The sequence below is a fragment of the Podarcis melisellensis genome (assembly GCF_964234715.1).
Source record: "Podarcis melisellensis genome assembly, chromosome: 14".
In the NCBI taxonomy this organism is placed as follows: Eukaryota; Metazoa; Chordata; class Lepidosauria; order Squamata; family Lacertidae; genus Podarcis; species Podarcis melisellensis.
In genome coordinates, this window is record NC_138546.1 from 15906670 (window position 1) to 15930892 (window position 24223).

Genomic DNA, 24223 nt, shown 5'->3' on the forward strand with positions numbered 1-24223 from the left:
AAGGAAACTATCCTTGAAGAGGTTTGGCAGGGTGAGGGAGGAGTAGAGGGGCTTGCTAGTGAGGTCAGCTCTGAAATGTTATACTGCTGTTACAAAAAAAAATCCCAATTGAGTCTTTCCCACTTTGTGGATATATTAGCACTCCATTTAACTATCATGTTGCCCCTTCCAAAGAGTGCTGGGAAGTGTAGCTTGACAAGGGGGTTAAGAATTCTCTTATAGATCACTGGCTCCCCTCACAGAACTACGCTTCCCAGTTTTGCAAGGACAGGTGTGGGAAGTGACCTTAGTCTCCATAACTACTGCAGCAAGCTCCATATATGAGACTAGGCTGCCATTCCCTCCTCTCATCTTTTTAGTTTTATGGAGTTGTTGCTGGGAAGATGAAGGACAGGAGGAAGAATGAAATCTTACTATTGGCCACATACTCAATACACTTGTTAAACATGCACACTCTACAGCAGCTTTCCCCAACTTGTTGCCCTCCAGATGTTTTAGACCGGGATGTTTTAGGCTGGGGCTGATGACAGCTGTTATCCAAATCATCTGGAGTGCAGTAAGTTGGTGAAGGTATTTCTAGAGAAATCAGATCACTATTCCAGCTCTGTTCATCTGGCAAATACACTATTTGTGAAAGTTTAGATACATCTTACACAAACTTTGGGTTTCCCCCCACATATGACATTATCCTAAACGCACTTACTAGGGCAGGGGTGTAAAACCTGAGGCCTTCCAAATGTTGCTGGACTACAACTTCCATCATGCCTGACCATCAGCTATGCTGACGAAGATTAAAGGGAGTTACGAATGTAAGCATATTTTGGGGGGGACAACATTCATCACTTTATAATTGTTTACGCTGAATTGCACCTGCCATTTTACTGCTCATTCCCTCAGTTTTGAGAGATACTTTTGGAGTGCTTCACAATCATTTTTGGTTTTTTAAAACAACTCTGAACTTTTAGCACTTCTTTTTTTTTAATCTCTAAGATACCTTGAGTTCCATTAGGGAAAAGGTGGGAGATTAGATGATAGATAGATGAGAGAGAGAGAGAGAGAGAGAGAGAGAGAGAGAGAGAGAGATGATAGATGATAGATAGATGATAGATAGATGATAGATAGATGATAGATGATGGTGATAGATAGATAGATAGATAGATAGATAGATAGATAGATAGATAGATGATAGATAGACAGAGTGGTATCTCGGGTTAAGTACTTAATTCGTTCTGGAGGTCTATTCTTAACCTGAAACTGTTCTTAACCTGAAGCACCACTTTAGCTAATGGGGCCTCCTGCTACCGCTGCGCTGCCAGAGCCCAATTTCTGTTCTCATCCTGAAACAAAGTTCTTAAACTGAAGCACTATTTCTAGGTTAGCGGAGTGTGTAACCTGAAACGTATGTAACCTGAAGCGTATGTAACCCGAGGTACCACTGTAATGATAAATGATAGATAGATAGATAGATAATAGATAGATGATAGATAGATAGATAGATAGATAGATAGATAGATAGATAGATAGATAGATAGATGATAGATAGATGATAGATAGATAGACTATAGATAATATATTAGATTTACAATTTAGATGGCAGTTCAGCAGCATCTGGCAGGCCACAGGTTCCTCCTCCCTGGTTTGAACCCTTCTTTGGCTATTGCTGCTTTTGTGCATGAAAGTTACCAATGCAGAACAGGAAGCAAAAAAGAGCCAGGTCTAGAGTACGAATCCCTGCTTCACTGCAAAACTCACTGGGTGACCTTACGAAGGCTGCATACACCCCATACATTTAAAGCACATGGCTTTCCCCAAAGAACCTTGGGAACTGTAGTTCCCAGCACACACCTTAACAACACTTCACAGGATTCTCTAGGGGAATTCACGTGCTTTAAATTTAGGGTGTGTTTGCAGCCAAAGTTAAGGAGAGCCTCCATCCCAAATGTTGAGAGTGCAGTATAGGGGGACTAGAATTTCCTTCCATTACAGAATGGAAGGGAAATGTTTAGTTACCTAGTCTCATTTCAACTGTTCTCATGAACCCACGGATGCTTTCAACATTCACGCACGCATCCACTTCACACTGTGTAGAGAAACATGCTTTTACGCTGTTCGTTCTGCTTGCTTTTGTTGAAAGCGACAAACACACACTCAGTACAAATGAAACGCTTAAAAAAGAGAGTCATGGCAGTGTACAGGAAGTGAGAATACAGCACAACACACTCAGGCAAGTACACAGACCTTCTTCCCAACAATGAGATGGGACGGGTTGACGATGGCAGAGGCAAGTTCCCCAGCAAGAATGGCAAAGAAGCAGCAGGTGTTTTGTTTTGTTTTTTTAAAAAATAAAGTTAGATAGATATAGAGAAAGGAAAAAAAAAACACTACAACCATCAATAAGACAGGAAGAAATAAATCACTTCTGATGTTTCAGGCAGCATGGGATCTTCATACTGTCTATTGGGGCAGAGAACAAAAATACAAACTTAAATGCAATAATGGAGATTAAGAATCCTAGTCTGAAGGCAAACTATAGGCCACTCTGCACATTTCACTGACATTCAGTCCATTTCGTGTAGACTCCACATGGAGGCACTGCAAAACCCAGGTACTCAATTTGTGTACCTGCAAGACACATGCATGTGTTTCATTCCCACATTATGTTTCTTGGTGTACAGTTGAAATAGGAGTACACTTAAAAAATGAAAGAAAATGTGGTATGACCTTTTATATCCCGGCTGCTGTGAGAAGGGGAAATGTAAATAGCATCTTTTTTACACACTGATTTGCCAAGGTCTGCAGGTTGGTGGGGGTGAATATTTCAAGGCACTAGCACCAGTTTTTAGGTGCCTGGGCAATGTGGCTGCAGGGTATTTTCTGTCCCTGGATAACTGGAGATTTGTTGTTGTTGTTTAGTCGTTTAGTCGTGTCCGACTCTTCGTGACCCCATGGACCAGAGAACGCCAGGCACCTCTGTCCTCTACTGCCTCCCGCAGTTTGGTCAAACTCATGCTGGTAGCCTCGAAAACACTATCCAACCATCTCGTCCTCTGTCGCCCCCTTCTCCTTGTGCCCTCCATCTTTCCCAACATCAGGGTCTTCTCCAGGGAGTCTTCTCTTCTCATGAGGTGGCCAAAGTACTGGAGCCTCAGCTTCACAATCTGTCCTTCCAGTGAGCACTCAGGGTTGATTTCCTTCAGTATGGAGAGGTTTGATCTTCTTGCAGTCCATGGGACTCTCAAGAGTCTCCTCCAGCACCATAATTCAAAAGCATCAATTCTTCGGCGATCAGCCTTCTTTATGGTCCAGCTCTCACTTCCATACATCACTACTGGGAAAACCATAGCTTTAACTATACGAACCTTTGTTGGCAAGGTGATGTCTCTACTTCTCAAGATGCTGTCTAGGCCTGTCATTGCCCTTCTCCCAAGAAGCAGGCGTCTTTTAATTTCGTGGCTGCTGTCACCATCTGCAGTGATCATTGAGCCCAAGAAAGTAAAATCTCTCACTACCTCCATTTCTTCCCCTTCTATTTGCCAGGAGGTGATGGGACCAGTGGCCATGATCTTCGTTTTTTTGATGTTGAGCTTCAGACCATATTTTGCGCTCTCCTCTTTCACCCTCATTAAAAGGTTCTTTAATTCCTCCTCACTTTCTGCCATCAAGGTTGTGTCATCTGCATATCTGAGGTTGTTGATATTTCTTCCGGCAATCTTAATTCCGGCTAGGGATTCATCCAGCCCAGCCTTTCGCATGATGAATTCTGCATATAAGTTAAATAAGCAGGGAGACAAAATACAGCCTTGTCGTACTCCTTTCCCAATTTTGAACCAATCAGTTGTTCCATATCCAGTTCTAACTGTAGCTTCTTGTCCCACATAGAGATTTCTCAGGAGACAGATGAGGTGATCTGGCACTCCCATTTCTTTAAGAACTTGCCATAGTTTGCCGTGGTCGACACAGTCAAAGGCTTTTGCATAGTCAATGAAGCAGAAGTAGATGTCTTTCTGGAACTCTCTAACTGGAGATACTTGGTCTCAAAAATCAAAACATATTGCAAAGAGGCAAGGTCTGTTGTTCTTTCAGAAATAATGGAAATCATCCTGAGCCTACAGGATATATGCTGAAGTCAGAAGTCTGAATCGGAAATATGAAAATCACAAGACTGCATCAATCTATAACAGAGCAGAGAATACCGCAAATCTCGCCGCTTTAGCAAATTCGTAGCCCTTAAGACTGCAAAAATAGGCTTGAAACTGTATGAAGAATGCCTGGTGGTTATCACAAGCATGGAACAGTGGAAGCTCAGATATTTGACAGTTAAGAGCAGGTGTCAATACTTTGCAAAGACATTTGCTCAGGCCCAAGGCTATGAGTAGTTACCGTATTTTTCGCTCTATAAGACGCACCAGACCATAAGACGCACCTAGTTTTTGGAGGAGGAAAACAAGAAAAAATAATATTCTGAATCCCAGAAGCCAGAACAGCTGCGCAGCGATCCCTCTTGCTGTTCTGGCTTCTGGGATAGCTGCGCAGCCTGCATTCGCTCCATAAGACGCACACACATTTCCCCTTACTTTTTGGGAGGGAAAAAGTGAGTCTTATAGAGCAAAAAATACGGTAAGTTATACAACCTGAGTGAATATATGCTGTTTTGCTGGCTTGCATTACTTTTACGTTTCTTTTTCTTGGCACAAGATCTTTTGGGGTTTTTTGGTTGTTTTTTTTAGCAGACTACAACAAGCATGTCAAACATAGGTAGATTTCAGAATCTACTTTGGTTTTTACCAGAACACTGCAGTCCAGGAACTGGAGCCAAGTACAGAGCAATAGCTGGAGAGTGAAGGCATGGCAGTTGGGCAATGCTGGATGTGTAATGGCACTTCAGGTGGTATAGCCAATTCCATACTGCAGGACTGGATCCGGCCAGTGGGCCACATACTTATCTCCCCCACATACCAACTTTGGGCATGAAGCAGTCTATGAATTTGTCTAATAATAATTAGAATAATAATGATGATGGCACCTGCCAACACCCCCCTGTTACCGCTTCAAAATACAGTTGGGAAGAAGCCACAACTGAGTGCTCCTTGCTTCTAGAAAGCTAGTGGTTCAGGTAAAAAAAAAAAAAGGCCAGGGCTAGTCTTTTCTTCTGAATACAAAGTGGTTTCTAAGCTAAGGGTTTTCAAAACATGAAAAGCAGCACATTGAATTGTGTGTCTGGAATGTTATAAGAAGCCCTGGCTCCCATAGCAACCTAAGTGAAGTGTGGTGGAGTCAATTGTGTATATAGAATATTTCCATCAAGAGTGCTATATGTGTTTTGTGTGTTTGTTTACAGTTCCCAGAAAAAAATAACCAGGAAATGCATTACATTTCACAGCCATATTTCTTGACCTGCATCCTGCAAGCTGTTTGAAACATCAAAGTGAATAACCACCTACATCCCCAAACAGAAAAGAATCTGTCCCAAACAATGGGTGACGGAAGAATCACCTACTTCTTCTCAACAAAGCAACACCATCACCATCACGGGAAAGAAACAAAAGAGAGTCCCAAGAAATCCCAGAAGAAAAAAAAAGAGGAGAAGAAAAAAAGGATGAAGAGATGCTGAATGAACAGAAAGGGGGAGGAGAACACCCATATGTTTAAAAAAGGCCTTGGCCTTACCAAAGAAATCATCCCGCACTATGAAAGTCATTCCATATGAGAAAAGAGGGGTGGGGTCAGGGGTACAGAAAGAGATAGGGACAAAGAAGAGAAAAATAGGGGAAGAAAGGGAGAGAAAAAAGCAGCCATTAAATACAAATCTGTAAACAGCAAAACGGTGGTGCTCTCTTAGCACGTACGTGCAAGGAAATTAGTTATGCTGCAGCAAGAACCACTCTCTGCCTCTGATCCAGCTAAGCAGGGAAGAAAGTCTCAGATTTTGAATGAATGAACAGATCAAGTTAGCAACTCCTGGTTCCATCCTTATTATCCTCTGTGGATAGGTAAAGGTCCTTTGGGCCTCTCATCCTCTACGGAAGGGAGCCAAAGCAACAGCATGGATGGGTCAGGTTAAGGGGAAAAACAGGAGAGGACAGTAAAATTGGGGCAAAGGGGCTGTTGGGAGACCCTGAATCTGATTTTCAACTGGACGGATGCCTGAAAAAAAAGCAGCAATCTTGGGTTGGCAGCAAATAATAAATGTTTAAAGGAAATGGATCTATTTCCTATTTGCACTGGGCCGGGTCCAGTGTAAAGAGTTCTTCAGCAGAGGTAGACTGGTATTATCAAAGGAAGGGAACTTTTGCATCCAACCCAATGCAGACAAACACACCCCTTCTCTTTCTTTCTCCTTCAGTCAAAACTGGACACGTTTTTCACAAAGGATTGTGTTTACATGTCATACAACTCAGCAATAAGAAGTTGCCTTATACTGAGTCAGCTCATTGGTCCGTCTAGCTCAATACTGTCTACACTGATTGGCAGTGGCTCTTCAGGATTTTAGGTGAGGACGTTCTCAACCCTATGCAGAGATACTGGAGTTTGAACTCAGAGGAGTTTCTGCATGCAGAGCAGATGCTCTATCACAGAGCTATGGCCCTTCTGCGAACATTTCAAGCATGACTACAATGAACATTTACATGTAAAAAAAACACCTAATTTTCCACCCTTACTGGGAGAGCCCTGGAGGGAAGTGCGGATGCTCCAATTTTGGAAATGATACTAAATGTGCACACCCAATGTGCTCACAAATCGAAAGGCAATCATGTGTGGCCAACAGGAATGGAGAGAAATTCAATTCAGTTCACGTTCAAAGTCAAATTTATCAAATTCACACTCTCTGAAACAATACGAAAGCAAACATAGCTAACCGAAGAAAGTTTCCAGAAATTCCCTCTATCTACTGAAGCATTTCATAAACCTCTTTCTTGTCCTTTGTGCTCCCTGAACCTTTGCCCATCTTTATCTTAAAAACTCCGAAGCCTCAAATGCTTTAAGCTTTCTTTATATTATATATGAGGAAATGTTCAAGACCTGTCATGGTTTTGTTTCTGCTTTCTGGAAACTTTTCCAGTTCCAGGATATCCTCCTGAGATGGGGACCACAACTGTATCCAGGGAAACTGTCCAGTCTGTACCACTTAAGCCAGTGGTGCTGTCAAGGCAGGATTTTAGGGTAGAGGCCCAGGGGCCCTCTCAGCAGAATGAGCCTCCTAACACAACAGGGCAGACTTTCCACATTCTGAAGGAAGTGATGTCAATGCACAATACCATCTAAAGAGCCACCCTACTCCAATAAGATAATTATCTATAGAGAGCAGGGCTGGAGAACCATGTGGTCCATTTTGTTGGACTCCAACTCCCATCAGCCTCAGCCTTCACGGCCATTGGTCAGGGATAGTAATCTAGGAAGTCACCGTATACTCATCCACTTAGCTCAGTCTCATCTATGCTGACTGGCAGTAGCTCTCCAGGTTTCCAGGCAGGAGTGTCTCGCAGCCCTAACTGGAGATGCCAGTGATTGACCCAGAAATAGTCTGCATGCAAAGCAGATGTTCTACCACTGAGCTATAGGCCTTCCATGTGATGGGAGGTGGTGGTTCAACAACATCAGGATCTACACCCCTGGCCTAGAGTCTTAAATTAGCTAACTGCACCACTGATTTAAGCAAGTTCATCTAGAAAAGATGCCCTTCTAACACTTCTCTTTCAGCTAGAACTCTTGACTGACCATCTCAGCCTTTTCCAAACTTACAAGCTGCGAAACTTGAGAGCTCAGCCCTCATCCTGCAAGCACTGAGTCCCAAACCTTCTCTTACCCCAGCAGCCATCCTGAGGGAGGGAAAGGACTAATTATTAAAGGAATCAGCAAGATGGATAAACCTCCTATCTTTAGCTCACTCTTTGAATGAAGAACCCACACTTGGGTTCACTGCCTGCCCTAAAAGGAAGGGAAAATCCCACCTTATAGGAAACATGAAGTAACAGATGGTTTCCCACCTTCCACCCTAGGATTCAAAGAGGGAGGTAAAAAAAAGCAGATTGTGGAGTGAGGCTGCAGAAAGCCGGGGGTAGGGGTTAGAAATAAAGCTTACCGCAATGTAACATGTGAGCAAAAAGCAGAGAATGTTCAATTGGGTTTGGAACCTTAAGTCACGCAAGCCAATCAAACAAGGGAAAGGCGGGACCAAGTCCGCAAAGCCAACCGTGATTGGACAACAGCAGGGGAGTATCACACGTGTGTACCCACGTCATTCAATTTAAAATTCAAGAAAGGGGGAAGGAGCAGGAAGAAAGAAAAATTGGAGGAAACAGAGAATCTGAACAGAGGAGAGATACACACCTGAAAACTCCCCTATGGGCCATGTCCAGCGAAGCACAGAGATACAGGATGGGGTAGGGGGGAAGGAATTGGGGGGGAAGGAAAGAAAAAGAGTCAATCAGTGACCGAAACCAACAAAAAAAAAATCTGGATTTTTTTAAAAAGAGAAACAAAAAATTAACAATGATCTTGCCATTTCAATGTCAAAAGGCATGAAATAGTAAAGACAGGACCTGCTATGGACTGCAAATGGTGTGAATCTACATATGGGACATATGAGAGTATGAGGGTGAGGAAATCACTCCCCCCCCCCCCAGATGAGGATATAAGTGAGGAGCCTGGAGACTTCCTACGAACCCTGACTTAAGCCTTGTCTTCTCAACCATGGCAAATGGTATAATAAAGACGTATTCTGAATAACCTAATTTGTTGGAATGCTTACGACCATCTGCAGCGCTCTATGTAGCCTTTCCAAAAATTCATGAAAGCTGGCACAGCTTGAGACCCACTAAATCAAACACAGCCCAACAGGAATTGGATCATGGCCCGAATGCCTTAAAATGGAAATGGCTTTAACCCAGGTCTAACAGTTGGCCAATTTAGCCTAGTACTGTTGGCTCTGACTGGCAGCAGCTCTCAGAGGAACATAGGAAGTTACTTTATACCGAGTCTGACCATGTACCTATTCTGTTCAGTACTGCCTGTGATGACTGGTAACCAGGTCTCCTTAGTTTCAGAACAGGAGGTGCTGGGGACTTGTGCTGGGCCCGGGGGTGACCTGAGTAACGCGGTCCAGGCCCGATCCCGAATCTAAGGGTTCTGCGAGGAGTTAGTCCTGCAGGGCCAAGGCAGGACACGAGGCAGGAAACCAGCAAGGTTAGGCACAGGATCACAGGCAGGTTCTGGTAAACAGCAATGTTGCTCCAGCAAGCCTTTTATCTCTGTCAGGGTTAATGGCCGGTCCTGATCCCCTGGTGACTCACCTCCCTGTCTCGCCTGAAGGCAAGCACTCCTCCTGCGAGTACTCAGGTCTCTCCTTCTCTCAGACCTCAGTCTCTGCAGCTTTGGAGATGTTGGTGGGTTACTAGACCCAGAGGCTGCCTCAGCCTCTCCTGACCCAACTGGTAGTGGAGAAGCTGTAAGTGATGGCCTAGCTGAAGGCAACGAGGTAATCCCCGCATCTGGAGCCAGGGCAGGCTCAGGCCCCTGACTCAGCCCAGATGGTGCTTGGCTTGTTGCAGGGAAACCTGCGCAGACTGGGGCTCTTCAGAATCAGGCCCCAGACTAGGTTCAGATGCCGCCCGAGGCAAATTATCCAGTGCGGACTGAGACTCCTCTGGCTCCGAGTCTGAGCCTGAGTCCCAGGCCATCACAGGACTGAACCTGGAAACTTCTGCATGCAAATAAGATGCTTTATCAATGAGCCACAGCTCTTTCTGGAAGCTGCCTTATACCAACCACATCAGACCCTTCGTCCATCCAGCTTCGCATTTTCTACACTGACTGGAAGCTGCTTTCCAGGGTTTCACAGAGAGGTCTATTCTAGCCCTATCTGTAGATGCCAAGCATTGAACCTGGGACTTTCTGCATGTAAAGCAGGTGCTCTACCAATGGGCTATTGTCCCTGCCCATTTTTTTGTGAAGGGAATGGTATGCAATTGCAAGAAAAGCAGTAAAAACAGGAGGCTCCTTGAGCCGGCGGTGGGCTATGTGCAATGCTGGTAGGCTGCTTTTGGCTCAGTGGGATGCAAGCTGAGCAGGCCTGCGTGACAGTATTAAGCTCTGAATTGAATCTCCTCTGCTTTACGATAGGCAATTCATAACACTTACCATTTGCACATCTTTCGGGTTCCTCTCATCACCAAATATCCCCTTTTAGTTGAGGTAAAGATAAGTTTTACATGCCAAAATAGTCTGGCCTCCTAGGAGTAAAATTTAAGTTGTTGCCCTGCCCCCCCCCACACCATTCTCTGAGGAGCCACAGCTATTCTTGATTGGCTAATCGCCCAGCCCGCTTAGATTCTGGTCAGATAATGAAAAGAAAAAAGATATTAGTCTAGCCATTACAGGGCTAAACAAGCAGCCACATCAGAATACTTCCTCCAGTGACCAAACGACCATTTCCTCCCATCCCACCCAAACAATGCCCCTTGTTCTGGGTCACTGTGTTTGGGAGGCGGGGAGGAATGACAAACATCACATAACAATGGCGGCCACCAGTGGGGGAATGGGGGGGGGGATCCTGAAGGTCAATGTCATCCCCCAAAAATGGCCACCAAAGCACAAAATTTGGGGGTATTTGTGTTAAGCCCTAATTTGATATAACCAGTTACAGATAGGTAGCCATGTTGGTCTGCCATAGTCAAAACAAAAAAAATTCCTTCCAGTAGCACCTTAAAGACCAACTAAGACCAACATACCAAGAACTAACTTAGTTGGTCTTTAAGGTGCTACTGGAAGGATTTTTTTTGTTTTGATATAACCATTCAGTGGTATTCAATGCTAGTTCTACTCAGAGAACACCCCTGGAAAATAATGGACATGATTAACATCTCACTCCATTAATTTTGATGGCTTGAATCCGATTAAGTTCTACGCAGAGTACACCCACTGAAATTTGCACCCCCAACGTAAGTCATGTCCATTACTTTCAGTGAGTCTACTATGAGCAGGACTAGCACTGGACACAATCCAATGGGTCTTCTCTGACTAAAACCTGAGCCACATTCACACATTTAAAGCACTCTCATGGCACCTTAAACAGTCATAGTCCAAAGAATCCTGGGAACTGTCGTTTGTTAAAGAGTACCGAGATTTGTTACAGAGCTACAATTCCAAGAGTTCTTGTGAAGAGGGATTGGTTGTTAAACCATTCTGGGAACTGTTGCCGTGTGCGGGGCATAGAGTTTTGCTAACAATTCTCAACACACTAAAGAAACTACAGTTCCCCATAGCTCATGACTGTTCAAAGTGCTATCATAGTGCATGTATGGAGTAAATGTGGCCTTAGCTGGATACAACCCATGATTTTTATCTGACTGTTGCCATTGCTTTTGGCAATACTGATTTGGTGCGCTACCCTTGAGCAGGCCATTGAATAGGTACAGTATAAATTTAGCTAATGAAATAATGATAACATAAATGGTGATACATGATCTAGCCATGTTCAGTGGGAATGTTGCAGGGGAGAGGGAGTGAACCTGTGGTAGTGAGCATGAATTTGAGCATGGAAATATATTTGGTGTGTGACGACTCAAGATGAGGAAAGGAAATTAAAGTTTTGGAAGTGACAGCGAAATAAGACTTCTGGGCATTGATAATTCTGCATTCTACTTTTCTGGCTATCAATGTAACACTTATTAGCTGGTCTACTTGTTCCTTTGCTTTTATTAGCAGCTTGGCAATATAGCAGGTAAACTATTTATTAATTTTATTTGACACTGTTTACTTCTCAGGGTCGTTGTCGGCCATGTGTAGACTGCAATTCCTCACGTGGGGAAGAAAAACTACAGAACACAATTTTGATCACAGAATTCATTTTTCCAAAATCAGTTCATTAAAAAGTTTATATTCCTTACAGTTGGGAAGCAGTATGCCTGAAAGGATGTGGGCAATATGAGGTGAAATCTCAGAAGCAAAACCATAAGGCAAGATTCCCAGGAATCAGAGCATAGAAAGGCATCTGTGCCCTAAAGTGCCCTACATGGCTCCTCTCCAAGTCTAAAATAGCAGAGTAAATTAGGCAAAATAATTGATGTAACTCTGCTTTATTTTGCATAATTTGCATAAACGTCACAGAATTCTGTGGACTACATGCATATAAATGACAGGGAAGGAAAGTTCGACTAAACATTAGGAAGAACTTTCTGACAGTAAGAGCTGTTTGGCAGTGGATCCTCAGAAAGTGCTAGCCTCTCATTCATTGGGGGTATTTAAACAGAGGCTGGGTCGTCATCTGTCATGGATCCTTTAGTCAAGATTCCTGCATTGCAGGGGGTTGGACTAGATCAGTGTTTCCCAACCTTGGTCCTCCAGCTGTTTTTGGACTACAACTCCCATCATCCCTAGCTAGCAAGACCAGTGGTCAGGGATGGTGGGAATTGTAGTTCAATTGTAGTTCAAAAACAGCTGGAGGCCCAAGGTTGGGAAACACTGGACTAGACCCCTCGGGGTCACATCCAACTCTACAATTCTATGATTCAGAGGGAAATGCCCTTTCTATTTCATCCCAATGTTTGCTGATCACATCTGATCACCACAATCTCTGCATCTTATCTAGAGCAGGGGTAGCCAACACAGTGCCCTCCTGATGTTGCTGGGCTTCCATCAGCCCCAGCCAGCCTGCCCAATGGTTAGGGATGATGGGAGTTAGATTACAACAACTGAAGGTATTAACTTATGGTCTGTGTGTGTGGTTTGGGAACTGCATGGCCAGGGAAAAAAACAATGCTGTCCAGGGTTGTAAAGACTGCAGAGAGAATAATTGGGTGCACTCTTCCCACCTTGGATCAAATCTATGCTGTCAGGTGCCATAAGAAAGTGGCAGAGATAGCGCAGGATAGTACACACCCCGGAAATGATCTCTTTCAGCTTCTGCCTTCTGGAAGAAGGTATAGGGTTATAAAGGCCAGGACTAGCCGCCTGAGAAACAGTTTCTACACAAATGCAATTCTGGTTCTAAACGCAGCATAGTATAGTGTATTTTAAAATGGGGTTTCAGAGTTTTTAGGGGGTTTTGAATGTTTTATGTAGTTTTCCAGTTTCATTGTTCTGCATGGGACAAAGACAATAAAGATATCGTATATCGGGAAGCTGTTGGCTATCCCTGCTCTAGACCATAAAGACTTACATGACTTCTTCCAGCTCTTTACCTAATTATCTCTCCAGCTACTCTACCTCAAAGGGCTGTTGTGATAAATAAGATAAGAATTTCAAAAGCAGCACTCTTGAAGCAGGCTTTACCTAGGAGGTCCGCTCCTTCATCCACGTCGCCAATGGCTTCCGAGCCAACTTCAGTAAGTTCCGTGTACAGCGAGTCGGTGTTGATGCCAAAGGCTTTGTTCACGATCCCCTGAGTAGGGCTGTCATGCAAAGAGAAAAAGAATGGAAATGCTGCAGACTGGCACGAAATGATTAAAAGCTGCATTCTGCACTCATGGGCAGCATGCCTAGAGAAAGGGAATGTCTGCACCCAAACCTGTTTCCTGTGCGTTCCAGCCTGGGATCCTGGCACATATCCAGCTCTGGAGTAGAATCAATATCTTGAAAATCTGACCCCTCATCGCTGCTCCCCATCCCTGTAGGATGGAATGCAAAGAGGGAAATATTCATAGTCAAGAAGACCAAACCAACATTTCAGATGAGTTGGGCATTTGCACCTCCATTTATCAAGGAGGATATTGGTGACAACCCAGAGAGAACAGTAGAGATCTCGTGCAGCCACCAACAATTCTTCATCCACACACTTAGCTAGGTTTAAGAGGCAGTCCATTGCTCAACCCTGGGCACCGCAATCTAATTGCAGCCCTAAAAATAAGGAATATGCTAATTTACACCATTATGGGATAATAATTCCTTCTTGGCATGTTATGTCCACATCCCACATTCCTATAGGAAACAAGTTAGAGGTTTCTCAGCCAGCCATACCTATGCTCACGTTCCTCGTCTCTTGGGCGACCTGGACTTCCATATTTCTACTATTCCGTTTCTCCCGCGACCGCTTGTTGTTCTTTGACGTGATGTAGTCATTCATGGGCTGAAGGCTCTCATTCAGGGGGGTGACAGCAGCAGAGGGCACGGACGAGGTGGGCGTGTTGGATTTTGTTCCCGTGGTGCTGGGCGTAGCAGCTGCCGAGGACTGTCCAGACTCAGACATTTCATCAGGCGGGCACTAGGGGCACAGCAGTTTGGAGGGGGTGGGAAGAGAAGGGGTGGGGAGGCAATCACATGTATCAGTTAATTTTTCCTCCCATTTACTGGTCAGGCGGCTGCCTTGTAGCATTGTGATATACGAGCACTATGCACTAAAAAGCCTATAACGGCCACTACAAAAATGAGGGCCAGTGTGGTGCAGTGGTTTAGAATGTTGTGTCTGGTCTTTTATAAACAGCTGGGTTCAAGTCTCCATTTAGCAATCAAGAGAAGTGGTTGCCCTCGGGCAAGTCACCATTAACCAAACCTACCTTGTTGTGAAGGATAAATTTAATTAGACCATACAAAAATATTGTAATTCTCCCAAGATTTTTAATGGCCCGTTAGCAGCTTTTAAGATTCACTGTGCTGCTTAAGAAAAGTCATGTTTAGTTTATGTGTTTTATTCTCTGATACCTAATATCCTCACATAACATCCTCTTTTTTCCTTTTCCCTCCAGAACGCCTCAGATTTTTTTGGTCATATGTTTGGCTCACCCCTTGGCCTGAGTGCTTAATGGTGAATAATGGCCCACAAAGAGCCACAGTGTGTTGGAGGCCTTGTGTCGTCTATGGGTGCTAGTGAATCCCATCTTCCTGAGTTATAATTTGACCCTTGCTTATTAGATAAGGAACAATCAACCACACAGTCAGAAGGCACCAAACCTCTCTACTCACTAGACCACACTGGCAGTTTGCCCCGATGTGGCAAGGTTCATAATTATGACCAAATGCTGGACTCATTGTTTAGGGGCAAACTACAGAAGCAAACAAGCCAAAAGATCCAGTCAAGGGATCGTCACTAGTGACAGGACTTTTAAAAACAAGAGCACATACGCACATCCGAAAAGCAGCACAACTGAAACAAAGACACACATTTACACAGAACCATACCTATTCACCCAAACATCTGGAGGGCCACAGGTTCCCCATTGATGTTCTAGGACCATAGAACATAGTTCGTTTTTATGAGACTGGATGAGGACCATATTTGGCCACTGCAGGAACCATGTGGAGTCATCCTCCAGCTATCTTCATGGCTGATAGGAACCACTGTGGGACCAGTGCCAGCAATGGACTAGCCCTGGAGGAAAGGGGACCCTCTTTTCTAGAGGCACTTCTGACTTCTACACCAAATCCCTGCCACTTAAGTAAGAACACAAGAAGCACCACTGAACTCTTGGCTTTTGTTCAGGCAATTTACAGAATGGCAATTTCTTCAAGGCCAGGGGTGATCTTGTTAACACTAGTCTAGAAGGATTCCCTTACTGCAAACCCAGCTATACTTACACAGCTGACACATGCGCGCGCATACACACATACAGAGCATAGCAAAATGACAATGGAGACTGTGAAAAGATGGCCACTTAACCCTTTGCAGCCATACATTCTTAAAGGCAAGGATGCCATGCTTTAATGAGCAGCAGAATTTCAAGTCCTATATATACTGTGCTGGCGAGCTTCAAGTAACCTATGTGGTCTTAGATACCAATTGTTTTCAGGTGTGTAACAAGAACAAACCAGCAGCAGAAATCCTATCACAAAGGGACCATCAAAGACTAAAAAAACAGAGTAATGTAATTTGACAGTGGTGCATTCTCTACTAACATTACATTCATTTCCCTAATGGTTTTACTAGTGCCAGATGTTGTTTGCACAACACCGAGATGATATTTTGTTTGCACCTTGCCAACTAGAGAACAAAGCATAGGCTTGCCATATGTCAGGAAAATTCCTGATGTGCTGGTTTTTGGATGTAAAAAATGGTGGCGGGGATGGGGGTGGGGATTTAGCCAAATTGGCAAAATGTCTGGGAAAACCTGGATGTATGGCAACGCAATGAAAAAAGCAGTGGGAATAGCTCCAAAGCCTTAAAATTGCTATTTTGGGAGGAGAAATATGGCAACCCCAACAAAGCCTTGTTACCAAGTATGTGAGGAATACTGGATTTCCAACTTCAGGGAACCTTTTTTTGTTGTGGGGCAGGAAGCCATGAATGGTTTAAAGGCACAGGGCATAGCATATCTCCTTCTTAACAAAAGGCAGCGGCAGAGAGGAGAGGAAATCCAGGTCAGGATTACAAGAAAAGGTACAACAAAAAGGATTTAGACTAAATATTACAAGGCTTCCCAATAAAGCATCCTAGGAACTGTAGTTTGTTAAAGATGCTGAGAGTTGTTAGGAGACTCCATTCTCCCTTAAGGGTAAAGGTAAAGGGACCGCTGACCGTTAGGTCCAGTCGCGACGACTCTGGGGTTGTGGCGCTCATCTCGCTTTATTGGCCGAGGGAGCCGGTATACAGCTTTCGGGTCATGTGGCCAGCATAACTAAGCCGCTTCGGGCGAACCAGAGCAGCACACAGAAACGCCGTTTACCTTCCTGCCAGAGCAGTACCTATTTATCTACTTGCACTTTGTGCTTTCAAACTGCTAGGTTGGCAGGAGCAGGGACCGAGCAATGGGAGCTCACCCCGTTGCGGGGATTCTCACCGCCAGCCTTCTGATCAGCAAGCCCTAGGCTCTGTGGTTTAACCCACAGCACCACCCACGTCCCCCATTCCCCCTTACAGAGCTACAATTCCAGAGTAGTTTAATAATCAGTCCATCTTCCTGGGGAACCATGGAAATTGGAGCTCTATGTCAGAAATAGGGGACTCCTGATATGATTTTTGAGGGAAGCCATTTATGCATTGCCATGCATGTAACAAACCACCCACCAAACAATTTATGCCAAGGAGCTGGCACACCAATAACTGCAGATATATAATGGGTTTTTTTAAATTGGATTTTCTGTGGGGTTAGAGTAAATCTGGCTTATATGATTATATGAAGAAAAAGCACGGGGTAGTATTTTTAGGACAACATGGAGACTGCAAAAAGAAATTCTGAGCAGGGGCAACATCAAGTCCATAATAAATCGTCCTGATGGAAGCACCTTGAGTGTATGCTAGCTGATGGGCGAATGTTAAAATACTGCTGCCCCAGGCAAAAAAAAAAAAAAACTTTAGGAAAAGAACACTCATCACACACAGGAGTTTAGCTGAGCAAAGCATCAGCAAAGAAATGGCTATGAGCTGCAAAGGGTTACAGACACACAGAGGTCTCTCTGTCCTGATGGAGGTGCTGCTGACAAGTAGGCAAGGATGCCTTCGCTTCCATGATGGTGTTAGAAAAACCTTGTAGCCGGAGTTGGACTGCAGCTGGCCGAGGTCACTCAGATGCCAGTGGTCCACTGCGGGGGCGATCTTGGCGCCCACCTGCCCACGTACCATGTCATCTGTGAGGGGGATGTTCAGAGAATTGGGACGCCTCTTCATGCTAGAGACAGAAAAGGAAAGTCAGAGAGAGACAAGGAGAGAAAGAGAGAGCATGGGAAAGAGTTAGGAAACCAGCAGATCCTTGACGTGGAGAAAGCAGCAAAACAAACCCATCATAGCTAACAGTGGGCCAAGTATCCCAAGGACAACCCATTAACATTCCCATAAGATTCAACTGCCCGAGAAGTGGAAAGTCCTTTTAAAAAACAGACACCAAGTTTCCAGACATATGAGTGTGAAAATATGCTCAAAAGTGTATGTACAGTGGTGCCTCGCAAGACGAAATTAATTCGTTCCGCAAGTCTCTTCGTCTTGCGGTTTTTTCGTCTTGCGATGCACGGTTTCCCATAGGAATGCATTGAAAATCAATTAATGCGTTCCTAGGGAAACCGCCTTCAGACCAGGTCCGGGGACAGTCTGTCCCCGGACCTCTTCTGAAGGCTGGGGGGCGGGGACAAGGGCTTTTCTTCCCACCCCCAGCATTTTAAAAAACCTGGGACAGCGGAGGACTTCTCCGCTGTCCGGGGCGATTTAAAAGCCCCTGGGAAGGCAGGCAGGGGGGACAAAGACTTTCGCCCCCCCGCCCGCCTTCAGAAGGTGTTCCCGCCCCCCGCCCGGCTTCGCAGCAGCGCTACGAAGCCCGGCGGCTGGGGCAGGTGTTCCTGCCCCCCCACCCCGCTTCGGAGCAGCGCTACGAAGCCCGGCGGCTGGGGCAGGTGTTCCCGCCCCCCCACCCTGCTTCGGAGCAGCGTTCCGAAGCGGGGTGGCTGGGGCAGGTGTTCCCGCCCCCCCGCCCGGCTTCGCAGCAGCGCTACGAAGCCCGGCGGCTGGGGCAGGTGTTCCCGCCCCCCCACCCCGCTTCGGAGCAGCGTTCCGAAGCGGGGTGGCTGGGGCAGGTGTTCCCGCCCCCCGCCCGGCTTCGCAGCAGCGCTACGAAGCCCAGCGGCTGGGGCAGGTGTCCGGGATCTCTTTTGAAGCAAGCGGCTGCGGAGAGACGCGATCTCCCCGCAGCCGCTTGCTTCAAAAGAGGTCCGGGATCTCTTTTGAAGCAAGCGGCTGCGGAGAGAAGCGATCTCCCCGCAGCCGCTTGCTTCAAAAGAGGTCCGGGGGCAGCGGGAAGAGCTGCCCCCGGACCTCTTTTGAAGCAAGGGGCGGTGGGGAGAAGCGATCTCCCCGCCGCCCCTTGCTTCAAAAGAGAAGACCCGCTGTCCCCGGGGCAAGCTTCGTTTTGCGAAGCAAGCCCATAGGGAAATTCGTCTTGCGAGGCAACTCGAAAACGAAAAAACCTTCCGTTTTGCGAGTTTTTCGTCTCGCGAGGCGTTCGTCTTGCGGGGTACCACTGTACCTGCTAAAATCTCTGAAGTCAGTGGGGTGGTGGCATACATTTTGCAGCAGTTGGGGGCATTGGCACCTGCATAGTTCCATGAATAGTGGATAGGAACCTGCCTTATACCAGAGCAGAACAATAGTCCATCTAGGTCAACACTGTCTACACCAGGGTAACCCAATGTTGTGCCCTCCAGATGTTGCAGAACTTCCCATCAGCTCCAGCTAGCATGGCCAGGGATTATGGGAGTTGTAGTACAGCAACACCTGGAGGCCGCCATGTTGGCTATCCCTGGTCTATGCTGACTGGCGGCAGCTCTCCTGGGTCTCAGGAAAGAGTATTTCCTGGCTCTACCTGAAGATACCAGAGATTGAATTATGGATCATTGGCATGCAAAGTGTGTGCTCTGCACCAGTGAGCAACAATCCTTCTGAAGTCAAACCAGACCTGCTTATACAAAAAGGCAAATGAATGAATAAAACTGTGGAATAATTTATGAAAAATAGAGACACATAATGCAAATCTGTGTGGTTTGTACTACTCACAAAATTCTGTATTTCCTGGTGTGGAATTTTAAACCTTTCAGCACAAGATTCACACAACATCAACCCCAGGAATTGGGCTGGGTACCTGCCCTAGATGGAACTGCACTTCCTCTGAAGGAATAGGTGTTTAGTTTAGGGGTGATCCTAGATCCATTGCTGTCACTACAGTCTCATGAGTTTTTTGTTTGTTGTTTGTTGGTTGGTTGGTTGGTTTGGTTTTTTGCTGCTTTTACTGATAATTTCAATCAGTATATAACTTTGAATAAATTAAAAATAAAATAAAAATGCATTCCTGACTGTTGGCCATGGTGGCTGGAGCTGATGGGAAGCGAACTCCAACCTCATGCCAGAGGTTCCCTATCCTCAGCCTAGAACCTCTATGTTGGCAAGAGGAGTAGGGCAGCTTTGAACTTGCAAAACACTTTTCTTCCAGCATGAATTGAGCAGGGAGCGGAGGTGGAGTTTCATGCAACACTCTATAGACTGGCAGCCTTAACTGCACTTGAGCTTCTCTGAGCTTATGCCAAAGCTGGTGCTGCAGCAAAGCTTCAAGCCTTTTCCCTGCTGTTCCTGGTACGGATCACCGCTTCTGCTGAACACAGAAAACCATTTCCCCAGGGATCCAGCTGAGAGGCAGTTACAAGCAGTCTGCTTGTGACCTTGTGTGAAACTGCTGTAATGGAACTCAAAAACCCTGGAAATCCAAAGAGCAAAGGCAGTGAACGCAAGGGCTGGTGAGACATGCTCAAACTCCTTTGAGGGTGAGAAGTCAAACCAGCAAAAGGGTGTGTGTGTGTGTCGAGACAAACAAATTTTATTGTAGGTGGGCGTGGGGGTGGGGAAATGGTGACAAAATTGCCCAACAGGAGATTTTCTTGCTTGAAGACATGAATTTCTGTGCTGGTGCATCCAACACTTGAGTAGGGGGAGGGATTTCTCCCCCCACTCAGATAAATTGGGATCAGTCAAGGAAACTGATTGCCAGTAGTTTCCAGGAAAAAAATAATGGATAAGGCCACACATTACCTTATATGAATCTTTGCATTTGCCTGTGTGTTTTTTAAAAGCAAGTCGTTTTTGCTTGGTGGGGGGTGGTGATTCTGGACTGGGACTACAATATGGGTGAAGAAGGCTTTGACATCACCCAGAGCCAACCACAACCCACCTCTGAATTTACTATTTATCCTGGGAGGGAAGCAACTCTTTTCATGCTATAATGAGGGTCCCAGTGGGAGCCAGGTACATGTATCTCAGACTAAAGAGGGGCTTTTATTTGGTGATCTTAGCAGCATTTGTGTATAGTGATATAACATGCTTGGCCAGGCTTCATTAAAGGAGGTTGGTAAAGGTAAAGGGACCCCTGACCATTAGGGGTCAGCACTTTTAACAAAGTACAATTCCCAAGATTCTTTGAGGGCAGCCATGATTATTAAAATGGTATAATACGGCTTTAAATGTATGGTGCAGGTGTGGCCCTGGTTGCTGTGTGAGGATATCAGGTGCTGCAGCGATGCTCAGTTCAAATTCTGGACCCTGTTCTTCGTCAAACATATGTTGGTGTGACCTGAGACCATTTCCTCTGCCTCTTCAGAGCCTAGGGAAATAGGCTGTCCTGCCTCGACTCACCAGCTTGTCTCACATCAACACAAAACAGCAAAAGCGCTGTTGATGGTCACAGCTACTCCCCCCGCAAAGAGCTCCCAACCCAACAGATACAGATTCTTCCAAATTACCTTTTCCTCCATGACTGGCGGTGACTGAAGTGACAAACAGAGAGCAGCCCACACAAGAAAGGCAACGGCACAAGAAGCAAGACAAGAGAATAACCATTAGAGTGCAACAGTCATGCAAGCACACACACACACACACACACACAAACGTCGTTATGTGCTCACAGAAATGCTCACCTGAGCAGAGATTGAGACATTGGCACACATAAAACACCCAGCCTAACGAACATGCAGTGAGTCTGGAACACACAATGGTGATACATACAGTCCAGTGAGGGAGGTTTGGAGGGTGGCAAGAGAGGGAGAGGGTCTTTGCAGATGTAGCTCCCCATCTGTGGAATGTTCACCCCTGCCTGGTGCTATCAGGAACATCCTTCTGGCACCGCCTTAAAACTTACCTCCAGTTTTAAAAAAGGATTAGGGAGCAGTTTCTGTTCCTTAAGCCAGTAAAGAAAATACATAAACAAGGCCTCATAAGATTTGAGAAGCCAGGTCGGGGATGGGGAGGCTGAACAGGCTCTCCAAAAGTGAGGGCTTTATTGCCTCACATAGTACTTCACTATCTCTAATAGAAATCATACTGCAAAGCAAGCAAATGTAGGCAGGCGTGCAAAAATCTGCATAATGATCCGTCCATTGTTTATTCATTCATTTTGGTAGGTCACAGAGTGGTTTTAACAACCGGTCCCTCTTCCCAGGGACCTCCGGGAACTGTAGCTCAGGAGAATAGGGGCCTCTTAAAAACCTTCAACACACCCTTAACAAGCTACAGTTCCCATGATTCTTTGGGAGGTGCCATGTCTGTGAAAGTGGTATCATAGTGCTTTAGATGTATGGTGCAGATGTCACCTAACAGTCTGGAATGCAAAATTTTCCTGCAACTTCAGTAACTGGGGAAAGTGGCAGCCCCAGTCGCATAGCTGGCTGATGGCTGTCTCCATATTGTGATCTTTTAAAAAAGGGGGTAAGTGAGTGTTTCCTTTTTTTTTTAACACACTCCATCAGTGGAGTTCCCACAGTAGACAACAAATAATTAAAATAAACAATAAAAAGCAATTGAAAACAGAAGCATCAAAAGCAACAGCATTTAAAACAGAGATGGGGGGGGGGCTTTTTGGCACTTTGCACGTTTGTTGGATTCCAACTCCCATCAGCCCCACCCAGTAGGGTCAATGGTGAGGGATGATGGGAGTTGTAGTCCAGCAAGATCTGGGATAGCCCAACTCACACAGAGCTTTTTAAAAGAAAAGCAAAAAAGCACACCAGCAGAGATAAAGCAAACATAAGCAGCATAAAAATGACAGAGGACTGTAGACAACTAAGTTCTACTCAAAGTAGCCTCGCTCAAATTAATGGGCCAAAGTTAGTCACTCCTATTAATTTATATGCATCTGCTCTGCATAGGAATAATGTTGAATATAACCCAGAGAAAACAGAATGGAGTTAAAACCTTGGTGCAATGCAAAGGTCTTTGGGGCCAAGAGTACAGCAAAGGAGGTGCCTGGGGCCAGGTGAGTATTCAACAGTCAGGGAGCTCCATTCCTCAGTAACCACCCCACTGCACCTCTGATGGCAAGGGAGGGGGTTGGAGAAGGGCCTCTGGTGAAACCCATAGCTTTCAGGTGAGCAGATGTGGACAAGTGGTTTTTCAGGTACCAGAGTCCCAAGCTGTGAAGGTCTTCAAGAAGGGTTAGTGAATGTTGGATTGTCCTGCTGACAACCTCCCCAAAACTCTAATTGCCATAACCTCCCTGCCGCACCTCTAAGGTAGGGAGAGAATCTCCTGGTTCTCTCACCAACTCTGAGTTGAGAGCTGGAGGTGGGGCTGAAAACAAGAAATCCAAAGGCATACAAAAGTGCAACAATACACAAAAACAATCTAGAGAGCGGCAAGGCACGCTGCATCACAAACACACATGAAGTCTACAACATGTTCTCACCTCTCTAAGGCCCCATCTGCATTGTAGATTTAAAGTGGTAAACAGTCATGGCTTCTCTCAAAGAATCTTGGGAACTGTAGGGTGCTGAGAGTTGTTAGAAGACTCCTATTCCCCTCACAGAGTCCCAAGAATGAGTTAACAATTAATTCCCCTTCCCAGGAATCTCTGGGAATTGCAGCTCTGTGAGGGGAATGGGGTGCCTGTAGCAAGCCACAGTTCCCAGGACTCTTTGAGGGATGCCATGACTGTTTAAAGTGGTATCCTCATGCTTTATATGCATCGTGCAGATGGGGCCTAAGAGGCTAAGCAGATGGAGACACAAAAGCTATATGGAGAGCAAGCAGGGGGAAGGTTTATGGTGAAGCAGGTTTGCAGTTCTTGAGCCATGTGTGTACAAGGTGCAGCCTGGAATGAAGGAAAAGCCCCCTTGACTCTGGATAGCTGGTTAAGGGAGATTCCCAGGCGTAGTCTTCTATCTTCTGAGGAAGCAAGCCACCCACCAGTGCCCAGAGGGGCTTTAAAAAGATGGAGAACTTGTCTAATACAGAGCAAGAAACTGGTGTTGCCATTGTTTCACTAATCTCAACAAATGGTTGGTTGGTTGGTAAACAAACATAATGCAAGAGACACAAATGAACACCCCAATCACAGATCTCCCCCTTACTTGTCTTTTACAATAACCTCCCCAGAGGTTATTGGACTACAACTCCCATCATCCCTGAATGTTAGCTACACTGGCTGAGGATGGGAGCTGTAGTCCAACAACACTTGGTGACCCAAGGTTGAACACAACTGCATAAGACAGAGATGAGGAAGCTCTGGCCCGCTGTGTGTTATCTTGGGGGGGGGGGGGAATGAAGGTTGTTGGGGAGGGGAAAACCACAGCTCGGGGGAACCACAGCTCCCTTCACCACTGTCAGGGAACTGCCAGCAGTGCTGGAGGGAGAGAGCAAAATCCAGAGGGATTCCAGAGAGCGTCCCGGGATTGGGAGAGGCAGCCCATCTTCTGGGGAAGAGAATCAGCGTAGCACCAGTGGAGAAGGGGGGCAGATGGGGGAAGCGGCGAGGCGGTCCCATGACTCCTTGCCGGGGACCAGCGGGGAGAGTAGAGGTCCTCCGCTGCCTACGCCCTCCTTGCGCAGAAGGCT

The 24223-nt window shown here is 45.7% G+C and overlaps 1 protein-coding gene across 3 annotated transcripts in view; it reads right to left on the reverse strand.

Moving 5' to 3' along the window:
- The window catches only part of MAPK8IP3 (mitogen-activated protein kinase 8 interacting protein 3), a 69536-nt gene that overhangs the window by 29975 nt on the left and 15338 nt on the right, over positions 1-24223 (reverse strand). Inside the window, exons 6-12 of one of the 3 annotated variants that reach the window (XM_081887920.1) lie at positions 21139-21162; positions 17393-17534; positions 13954-14197; positions 13505-13604; positions 13270-13388; positions 8329-8340; positions 5668-5685 (exon numbers count right to left, since the gene is read on the reverse strand). In XM_081887920.1, the coding sequence (XP_081744046.1) occupies positions 5668-5685; positions 8329-8340; positions 13270-13388; positions 13505-13604; positions 13954-14197; positions 17393-17534; positions 21139-21162 (659 nt within the window). The remainder of the gene's footprint in view (positions 1-5667; positions 5686-8328; positions 8341-13269; positions 13389-13504; positions 13605-13953; positions 14198-17392; positions 17535-21138; positions 21163-24223) is intronic. The other 2 variants (XM_081887918.1, XM_081887919.1) reach the window with 2 other exon arrangements.